Source organism: Bos javanicus, chromosome 11, assembly GCF_032452875.1.
Source record: "Bos javanicus breed banteng chromosome 11, ARS-OSU_banteng_1.0, whole genome shotgun sequence".
Taxonomy (NCBI): Eukaryota; Metazoa; Chordata; class Mammalia; order Artiodactyla; family Bovidae; genus Bos; species Bos javanicus.
The window spans coordinates 80,947,933-80,959,365 of NC_083878.1; the positions used below are offsets into that span (position 1 = coordinate 80,947,933).

Here is an 11,433-nt window from a genome sequence, read left to right on the forward strand (position 1 = left end):
AAATATTTTTGTTAGTTGTTCTTATTAAGTGTTTAAAATATATTTGATTAACTTGTTGGTCTGAAAGTTTTAGGTTGAGTGTATTTATTCATCATTTACATGCTTTATTAAAAGATATAAAAGAGAAAAACTGCCCTGTCAAATATCTGGTCTTACCATGAAACTTAAATGACATTAAAACCAGTAATATTTAAAGTCAGTTTTTGGCTTTATGCTGATATGAGCTCAATCAACTCTCCATTTTATCGTATAAAATTAAAACCAAAAGCAGAAGCTTAAAATATACTTAATACACCACTAAATGCATTTGGATTAGTAAAAGTGTTGTTGTTGTTATTTAGTTATTTAATCATGTCCAACTCATGTGCGACCCCACTAGGCTCTTCTGTCCATAGGATTTCCCAGGCAAGAATTCTGGAGTGGGTTGCCATTTCCTGCTACAGGGGATCTTCCTGATCCAAGGATTGAACCTGCATCTCCTGCAATGGCAGGTGGATTCTTTACCACTGAGCCCACCAGGGAAGCCCAGGGGTAAAAGTATAGTAACAGTAATATTCCTACATTCTATTTCATTAATTGAAGTTAACTATGGCACTGGGGATGTACCCTACTCCAGTATTCTTGCCTGGAAGCTCCCATGGATGGAGGAGCCTGGTAGGCTGCAGTCCATGGGGTCACTAAGAGTCGGACACAACTGAGTGACTTCACTTTCACTTTTCACTTTCCTGCATTGGAGAAGGAAATGGCAACCCACTCCAGTGTTCTTGCCTGGAGAATCCCAGGGACGGCGGAGCCTGGTGGGCTGCCGTCTATGGGGTCACACAGAGTCGGACACGACTGAATCGACTTAGCAGCAGTAGCAGCAGCATGGCACTGGTGATGTAAAAATGAAAAGATCTTTGCCCTAATTGACAAGGCTAGTAGAGGGGATGTAAACAACTTAATACAATGTTTTAAGTGTTATAGTATAGTTGAAAATAAACTTCTATAGGAACAGAGATGAGGATCAAAGTAATATTTCCTAAGATTTGGATAGGGCAAGAATGCGATAAAGATGCTCCCTCAGTGGAGGTAACTTTTGGGTAGAACCCTTTTACACTGAAAATGAATTTGTCAAATGGAGAAAGAGATGGGCATTGAAAACATACATGAAAAGACAAGAAAATAACAGTCTGGTGTAGGCAGCACAGGGCAAATTATAAAACCAGATGAAGCCATAAAAGTTAAGGTAGGATCTAGTTGTGAAGATCTGCCATACTGAGCTAAGGACATTGGTCCTCAGGCATCCTGAGGTACTGGGTGAACTTTTGACTTTAACAGGAACTTGTGTCATATTTTCAGTATGGTATTTATCTCATTCTTTCCTTCAGAGCTGCACTGTAATAGGACACAAAGCTGAAAGGAATGACAGGTGCTGGCCTTAAAGCTCAGTTTATTGTTATTAAAGGAGGTAAGATTTTTCAAAGGAAGGGCAGGTAAAGTGATACAGAAAAATGGGACAATTAAAATGGGCTTTCAAGAGTAGGTAAGATTAGAAGTCTCATGTGTATTTAGATTAAAATGAGTTGAAGATACAATTTTTTTGCACTTATCACTTGTAACTAGTCTATTTTCAAGACAGCATTTTACAACTCAAGGAAAATGCACATAGTAGTTTCAATAGACATTGATTAAAATGACAGTGGTCATTAATGTTGAAACAAGTAAGTTCAAGGAAAGATTTTTTCTGACTTTATTGCTATAAATTTTTTCAAAACAGAAAAAAACATACATTCCTATACACTTAACAGCATCTTAGACATAGTTCTCAAACAAATGTTGAATTAAATGGAAAACTGAGTTTTATTTGAATTCTAGTCCTTAATGCAGTTTTAAAATAATGGTGTGATGGAGATTTTAAAAACTGTGTGTTCTTGGGAAAACTAGCAAGTTGAAGAAAAAAAACACCAAGTTACAGATCTATCTAGAATCACAAAGCTATAACAGTTACTATACTGATAGAAAGCTTATTTCTAATATTATGTCACTATACCAATTACATCTACTGAGAGTTGGACTATAAAGAAAGCTGAGCGCTGAAGAATTAATGCCTTTGAACTATGGTGTTGGAGAAGACTCTTGAGAGTCCCTTGGACTGCAAGGAGATCCAACCAGTCTATCCTAAAGGAGATCAGTCCTGGGTGTTCATTGGAAGGACTGATGCTGAAGCTGAAACTCCAATATTTTGGCCACCTGATGTGAAGAGTTGACTCATTTGAAAAGACCCTGATGCTGGGAAAGATTGAGGGCAGGAGGAGAGGGGGATACAGAGGATGAGATGGTTGGATGGCATTACCGACTCAATGGACATGGGTTTGGGTGAACTCCAGGAGCTGGTGATGGTAGAGAGGCCTGGCGTGCTGTGGTTCATGGGGTCACAAAGAGTCGGACACGACTGAGCAACTGAACTGAACTGGCTATGCAAGTCAGTCTATGGGTTGGTCAAAGCATACAACAGAGTGCATTTGAATGGAGTGTAGAATTATGGAAAATCTGAGATTAAAAAAAAAACAATGCAACTAAAGATATATAGGAACAGCACTTTGAGAACTTGCTGATATATAACCTGAACTATTGCCACATTTATATTTATAGTGTTGATGAAGTGCTTATACTGTAAGGCTTTCTATAAATTTAAGTAAACATTTGTCTGGAGGAATTCACAAGCTAAAGTAACGTCTAGAATTGGAATTATAATATATCTAAGAATATTTATGAGACAAGAGGCTGATGAACAGTTTATTAAGTAAAGCAGTATGCCAGTCATAGTTTGCCATTTATACACTTAGAGTTTCTGAGATTTTATATATATATATATATGTATGTATCTATGAATGTACAGCTTATCAACTTTGAAACTAGCATCAAGGGGATAGAAGCTTCTGATTACTGAACAGTAATGATATATTTCATAATGAACATATATATAAGAATAATAATAAGCACTTTGAAAATAGCTTTCTTTAGAATTATGACATTCACAAAAATCAGAATTGACTGAAGAGAATAAATATATTGCTTTCAAACCAGAAGAAAAAGAAAAATAACATTTACAAAATTTATTACGTGAGTCAGAACTGTCTGATTACACTTACAATAAATAGAATACTTGAAACATATAATTTTTAAGTAATTGTATTCACAACAGGGCTTCCCTGGCGGCTCAGAGGTTAAAGCGTCTGCCCGCAATGCGGGAGACCTGGGTTAGATCCCTGGGTCGGAAAGATTCCCCGGAGAAGGAAATGGCAACCTACTCCAGTATTCTTGCCTGGAGAATCCCATGGACGGAGGAGCCTGGTGGGCTACAGTCCACGGGGTTGCAGAGTCGGACACGACTGAGCGACTTAAAAAAAAATCACAACATTGGGAAAGAAAACTCCACAGTGCATTGAAAATCTTCTACAGTCTTAAAGTGTAGATTAATAGTTATCTGGATAATAATTTCCACACGACTTTTTCCCTGAAATATTCAGATTGTTAAGTACCAGTCCTGCCTTCTCTCAAAACACACTTCAAGACTGAAGTGGGAATATGATTGTAAACGCCATTGGCATCATTAAGAGCACTTTAGGAAGTTTTACCACACATAGGGAGATTTGGTCTGGTGTTTACAGAGCTACACGGTTTCAATGGACAAGATAGTCCAGAGAAACTGTGGAGACGTTCTTCTGAGAAAAAACAGAATTTTAGAATTTTAAAAATACAGCCGTGTCCGTTCACAAATTAAAAAAAAAAAAGATTCTGACTTTTCTCTTTAATTCTACCAGAGGGAAGAAAAAGTTTAGATCAGCTACAATTGTAACAATAGCAAGGGGCGCTAACAATAGACAAAATAACGGTCACAGGCGGTTGGTGTTCTTTGAGGTAGAGACTATGTGGGCGGGGCTCGCTGCAGCAGGGTGGGTGGGGGCGTGGCCCTGGGGGCGTGTCAGGGGCGTGACCGAGGCGGGGCTGGAGGGGGTGTGTTGCTTAAGAGCCGCCTCGGGCCGGCTCAGAGACCCGAGTCTGCCCGGAACCTGTGACGGAATACCTCAGTTCGCTGTCATGTCACTCACGCAGCGCGCGCCGCAGGTTTCCGAACTCGGGGAGCCTGCCTCCCCTTTACCACCTGCTGACGATCCTGATTCCCTACCACCCCGTAGTAAGAGGCCCCGTCTTGAGGAGACCGGTGGTGTTTCTGAGGTGGAGTGGAGGCTGCCTTTGGTGCCTTGCTTGTCTGAGGTGGAAAAAGTCTGGGAGTTGTCGCTCAGACCCCTCACAGCGCTCATGATTTCAACTGAGGAGATTTTTGGTAACGCCACAGGCTCGTGTGTGAAGAAATCTGTCAGTGGGAAACAGATATATAATCCGGAAGGCCAAAATAGCAAATTTGAGATGAATAGTTGTTTGCGGTCTCTACCCTCACAAAATTTTGTTTCTGGTGTGAAGACTTCTAGAACGTCTTGTGAACCAGGGCTGTATGCCAGAGAGATTTTCAGTGTGCATTGCACTGATAGATTTGAAATAGAGACTGGTCAGCTGTCCCACGTCTCTGTACACGATGTACATGTAATTAAAAACGAGGATGGACAATATTTAGTTCAGGAGAGAGACAATAGTCAGGAAGACAATAATGACATAAAACTGACAGAAAATCCATTTTTAGATATTACCTTTTACAAGGACACCAAATCAACATTTCATGATATTAAGAACAGATGTAAAGCTGGTAGTGTTATGCCATCAAATAAAAAAGAAAATAGCGTTCCAGCATCTACGCTAAAAATACCAAAATCTCAAAACCAGCGTGGCATGGAAATTGCCAAACCTAGCTATTTTAGAGATAAGAGTACAACAAGTATCCCTGAGTTTCCAACTGATTTAAATAGCAAAATGTCCTCTGTCTATTTAAAGGAAATAGGGAAGAAAAATGACAAAAATGAGGCATATGTTAGGGATTTCACAAACACTCACTGGTCCCAAAATAGACCTGATGTTAAGAAGCAAAAGTTACAGAATGATAAAAAAATTGTGGATGCAGAAAATATTTTTTCTGAGTGTTATGAAAGTAACCACCAGTCACTCAGCAACCAAAGTGTTTGTGTGAGAAAAAAAGACTTGATCAGTTTACACTACTATAATCACAGTAGTATCAAGTTTGATGCAATAGACTCCGCAAAGAATTTCACTATAAAACTAGAAAATGCAAATTGCAAGGAGACAGAAACATGCCTGTACAGCTACATATTTACCAGATTGGAAAAACTGCAAAGCTGGGACTGTAACATTATATATATTTTGAGAAAAAATAGGGAAAATAGTTGGACTATGGATAGTTACAAGGTGAAATATGAAAATATGAAAAAAGCTGGAGAAATACTGAATTTGCAACAATTATTAGAAATAGATCTAAGTAAAGGAAATTATCACAATATGAAAGTCATGAAAACACATGATGAAAAAGCAAAGCCTCTCATGACAGAAACACTGGGTAGTCAAAAAGCTTTAAAGCAAATTTTTTGCTTAAAAGATAAAGGAGAAAAAGATAATATGCTATACTTCAGATATTATACCACACAAAAAGATTTTCATTTAAGCAGTTATTTTGAAAGTTTCATTACAGAAATTTTTTATTTCCATGAAAGTATTTCAGGAAATCAAAAAGATAATAATATCTTAACCTGGTATGGAATTTTGAAGTGTAAAAAGCAAATTGATATTCAAAATCTAATAACTGAGACTATGAATGTCAGTATAAATAATATTTCAAGCATATGTTTACAAACCAATGTTTTGGACCCTCTAAATATTATATTGAAAACCAGCATAACTTCTTTGCTCAATGACTTTGTCTCTTTTACAGTAGTTGAAAATGATTCTAAATTAGAAGAGGGATGCATTTTCAAATGGATAATGTATTTGAATTATCCAAAAAACATCACATTGGAAAGTCATACTGTATGTTCAGTCAGGATTTTAACTTTTTCAAGACTTTTAGACAATAATATGAAACCTAAGTTAAAGAAAAGAAAGCTATTTAAAAGTGAACAAATTTTTGAAGAGCCTAAGAAAAAACTTACCAATTCCTTCAGTATGACAAGTAAAAACATACACTTTCCAATTTTTGAAACATATGAAAAAATTCCTCTTTTAATGGACTTTGATGACATTGATGAAGAAAAGCAAAAGCATAAAAGTTTTAATTTTAACTACATATTTAAAGATTTCTTCAATACTAGGCAACAGGCTATACAGGCAAGCCATGACAAAAAGCATAGTGAACAAACCAATCCCATGACTGTAACTCAGGTGCTAGGTTTTGGGAACTTGATAAATGAAATTGAAGATAAAAAGTACAACTTAACTTTGAAGGAGGAAGGAAAAATCACAACACAAAATTTAACAAACTTTTGCCAAGGTCATGAAGACATTAAGACAGAAAAAGAAGAGAAAAATAGTTTTTATTCAATGGATGACATGTTTATTGTGCAACCAGTTTCATTAATGACTAAATTGGATGTGGAAGAGACTAAATATGTTAATCAAAGTAATGTAGTTGACAGAAATGAATATGAGAGTACTTTTCAAGAAAGTGAGTTAGCTAATTCAAAGCATTTTCATCCAAAGAATGACTCTTCAGAATGTTTTAATCATCAGTTTGAAACTCATTTGAGTGTAGGGAACAATGAATGTTTTCAGGACTTAACTGCCAAGTGTTTATCAACAGACGTTCTGACAATAGCAAACAATTTTGAAATGAAGAGTAAATTTAATTTAGTGCTTGAAGAACTTCGTATGTTTCATGAAATTAGTAAGGAAAATGAAATTCTAAGCACTGTGGAAACCAACAATAGGCAAGAAAATTACTTTGTAGAAAGCAATGCTGTTGAGGAGGTAAAAATGGAGATAAAAAAAGGTTTGAAAATGGGTACAGAAAACAAATTATGTTCATCTTCTTTGCTTGGTGATATGATAGCAAGTCCTAATATGCATAAAAAACACCAAAGTTTATTTAAGTGGAAAACAGTACCCAAAAATGGTGAACAGGAAGTTCCTAATGATTGCTGCCTAAGAACACCAGAGGAAGAATTACTTTATTCTACTTCTAAGGAAGGTATGAAATTGATTTTAAAATGTACTTTCTGAGATAAAATACGGCATTTTTTTTCTGTGTAGGCCAAATATATAATTTTGGCAAAAAAGAAAGTAAGGTGTAAGACAGTATTTATTGATGTTATTATTTTTCTATTATATATAAGGAACGAATGGGAAGGAATATTTCTGAAAAAGTAATTTGTTTATAGTATTGACACTTCATATAAAAAGTTACTTTTTGTATAACACATTGATCTTTATTTTCAGATTGTGAAAATCCTTCACCTGAAAGACCAACTTCTTTCTCTGATGAATTTAAGGAAGAAAAATTTAATTATCTACTGAAGGCAGGTAGGAGTTTTGGTTATTTTCTTTAATACTTTATAAGATGATTACTGCATTCTTGTATTTTTAGCATAAGGAAAATATGCTAAGTTGTTAAAAAATAAATACAAAAATGTAATACTTTTGTAAACATTAAATTTATTGATACAAATTCCTACAGGTAAAAATTGGCTAAAAATGAAAAAAATCATTTAGAATGTAACTAGAAAATATACTTTATAAAACTTTACATATTTTCAGTGATGTCTTGCAATCGCTATATGATAAGATAGGTATTATATATATCTAGTATGTATATCTAATATATGTAACATTAATTAGCAAAAGCAAAAAAGGCATTTGTCTAAGTTAGATTTACATTGGTGTTACTCCCAATTATAAATTTAGTATCATTGTTTTCTATCCTTTAAATATTATAGAGCTGTTTATATGGACATTTTATATTGTAATTTTGAAAGAAATTAGCACCATTTACATATGTTAACATCATTTAGTACTATGGCATTTAAATGTTTGATTATAAAAGAATCAAACTAAAGAAAAGTTAAACAGCTAACCTTATTCTTTGCCTAAGAGGTCTGTAATATCAGAATAAAATACACTAAGTCTACCATCTGTTCTAACTTGTAGTACCAATGAAGATGAGGTAGGGGTTGGATTGAAATTAGGGAATTCTTTTCTTTCTTTTTTTTTTTTTTGAGGGAATTATTTTCTAAATGACTACATTTTCATTTGATCTGAAATTGCTGGTTTTATACAAGACTAGATCTAGAAAGAATAATGATGTAGGTGAAATACATTTATCAAAATATCTTCAGTCTTGCATCACTTCTCAAAGCATTTCTCCTGGCTTCTCATTAGGAGAAAATGCTGTCCCTGACACTTTTATTCAGTCACTTCAAAACTGCATAATTTCTTTTTTCTTAGCTTTCAATGAAATACTCTTAAAAATTAATCCAGGTCCTTGGAAGATCAAAAGCCTGTGGGTTTTCTCCCCTGAAAAAAGGAAATAATTTAAGGAACAATACTCTATGAGACCGAAAGCTGGGTAGTAGAATTAGCCTGAAAAGGATAGGGGTTGTTTCTTCTAGAACAGGAAGAAAGGAAGAAATTGGGTTTAGGAACATATTCTCTGATAGAGGAAGATTATTAGAGAACACAAACCCATATTGTCCTCTTGATGATAATTGTGTTAATGAAATGGATATTTAAGACAGATTAAAGTATGTGCCTCAATCGGGAAAGAAATGTTACATTTGTTGGAAATATCTGAACCCATAATACTCTATTGTGGCTTCACAAGGAAAGATACCTCCTTGTCAAGAAATATGAAAAATAATGTTAGAGGTCAGCCAAAATTACTTAATACTATGTTAGGATCATTGTGAAGCCTCTTTCAAAGTGCATAAAAATGGAATGATATACCTGGGATTTGTTAAAATCCATAGTGTAAGGGAAAAGTTGGGAGGTACTGGGGAAAATGGACTAATTATGGACTAAAAATGGACTAATTCTGGGTCCCTACTTACGCAGGGTGTTTTTAAAGGTATTGAAAGACTTCTGATTGTGCAGAAATGTTTTTGATACCCACCCACTTGTCATCATGATGCCTCCAATTAAAGTTTCTGCTACCAACATTTCTAGCACATCCTATCTCCCTTTCTGTCTCTCTCCTTTCTCTGTGGTATGGAGGATGCAAATACTTTGAGTGTGTCAAATGGCAGCTAGCCAGTATGCCAGGAGCTTTATATATCATTTAGTACCAATACTTCTCTAATTTTAATGTGTATGTATATGTCAACCAAAGAATATCACGAGTCACCTGATTCTACAAGGAGTGAGTCATTAACCACTGCACTTGCTAATCTCTAGCATAGTCTGAAAGGAGTTTAGGAATTCTGTGCTCTGGAAAAACTGGCAGAACAGGTCTTCAGATAGATATTTTCAAGAGAAAATTGTATGAACCCAATTTCTTGCATCTTCCCATACTTAGAAAAGCACTGAAATAATTGACTAAAATATCTGTTCCTCCTAACTGGCACTAAGCTTCTACCAAGATGTGAGTCTGGTTGCATATACCTCTTCTCCAAAATCACATGTATGCTCACCTCCTCTCTAAACTGTCCACAGCAGTTCTTCAGAGCTATCTGAGAGGCTGTATCCAGAGGGTATACTCCTCAGTAAGTCCCCAAACAAAACTGAAACTCACAGCTCTCAGTTCAGTTCAGTTGCTTAGTTGTGTCCGACTCCCAGAGTTTACTCAAACTCATGTCCATTGAGTCGGTGATGCCATCCAACCATCCCATCCTCTGTCGTCCCCTTTCCCTTCCGCCTTCAATCTTCCCTAGCATCAGGGTCTTTTCCAATGAGTTCTTCGCATTAGGTAGCCAGATGTTTTGAACTTTTTACAAAATGTTAGTGTCATGTTAAATAAAACTTCAAAATTAGAGCTCTCCATTGATACATGAAGATGAAATACATTTGTGCTGTATTATCTATAATAATCTCTATTAGAAGCCACATGTACATATTAATGATATAGTCTAATAACTTCTAATGGAAAAATAACATAGTCTTTACAGCCACTACATCATGTTAAGTTTAAACTCTATATAGTTTTGTTGATGTTAAGCCAGATTGCATGACTGGAATGCTGATTTTATTTAATTGCTATGTTATGTTATGTTGGGCAAGTTACTTATCATTTTTGTGCTGAGTTTTCCACATTTAAAAAATGGAGATAAGAGTAAGTAAACTAATGCACTCAAAGCACTTAGCTCAGTGACTCAGTAAATGTTGTTAGTATCGTGATTTTAGAAGTTAGGAATCATTTTTAAGCATAGAAACTATGAGTGATTTTTACTCCCTTATGTACCTTTATTGTCTTATATTTTTAGGTAGCAGTTTTTCATATGGAATTTCAAGAGTACTACCTCTTAAGACATGCGGTCGACCAATCAGGGTTGGATTGTCAAGAAAAGCCAAGCTTAAACAACTTCATCCCTATCTGAAATGAATATGTTTTGAGAACTTAAAAGAAGATTTTGGACTTTAATATTTCAAAACATTTCACATCTATAAATCTTTTGTTTCTTTCTTTGGATAAATGCTTTCTTCCAGCTTAGAAGTTTGTGTATGTGTGTATCTAATGTGTATATCTTGAAGAAGGCAATGGCACCCCACTCCAGTACTTTTGCCTGGAAAACCCCATGGACGGAGGAGCCTGGTAGGCTGCAGTCCATGGGGTCGCTGAGGGTCTGACGCGACCGAGCGACTTCACTTTCACTTTTCGCTTTCATGCATTGGAGAAGGAAATGGCAACCCACTCCAGTGTTCTTGCCTGGAGAATCCCAGGGACGGGGAAGCCTGGTGGGCTGCCGTCTATGGGGTTGCACAGAGTCGGACACGACTGAAGCAACTTAGCAGCAGCAGCAGCAGCAATGTGTATATCTATCTTTAAATGTTATAAAATACTTCATTAATGTTTTCATAGCATATTAATAAATATATACATGAAGGCTTTTCATAGTCTTATAAAATATGTCAACTTATTTTCATGATATATGTATATAAAGTGTTTGTGGAGATCATTGGTAGTATTTATTGGTTTCTGAAAAGAATCTATGACTCCTAAAAATGTCACAAACTAACTGTTCTAATCCACTCTCCCTATTTTTAAAGTGAAAAAAACAGAGGTACAAAGAGGATGGGTAAATTTTTCAAGCCCACTTAGTCAGGATTGAAGGGCTTCCCTGGTAGCTCAGTTGATAAAGAATCCACCTGCAATGCGGCTCGACTTCTGGATCAGGAAGATCTTCGGAGAAGGGACAGGCTACCCAATCCAGTATTCTTGGGCTTCTTGATGGCTCAGCTGGAAAGAATCCACCTGCAATGTGGGAGACTTGGGTTTGATCCATGTGTTGGGAAGATCCCCTGGTAGAAGGGAACAGCTACCCACTCAAGTATTAGTCCATG

At 35.9% G+C, this 11,433-nt stretch overlaps 1 protein-coding gene across 1 annotated transcript; it reads left to right on the top strand.

Annotated features, from left to right (window-relative positions):
- The first annotated feature begins 3,903 nt into the window (after positions 1–3,903).
- On the top strand, positions 3,904–10,982 carry RAD51AP2 (RAD51 associated protein 2). Its single transcript, XM_061433262.1, has 3 exons — positions 3,904–7,132; positions 7,381–7,464; positions 10,356–10,982. Exons 1-3 carry the CDS (start codon positions 3,913–3,915, stop codon positions 10,472–10,474), a joined length of 3,423 nt encoding a protein of 1,140 aa, XP_061289246.1. The 5' UTR covers positions 3,904–3,912; the 3' UTR covers positions 10,475–10,982.
- Positions 10,983–11,433: the final 451 nt, after the last annotated feature.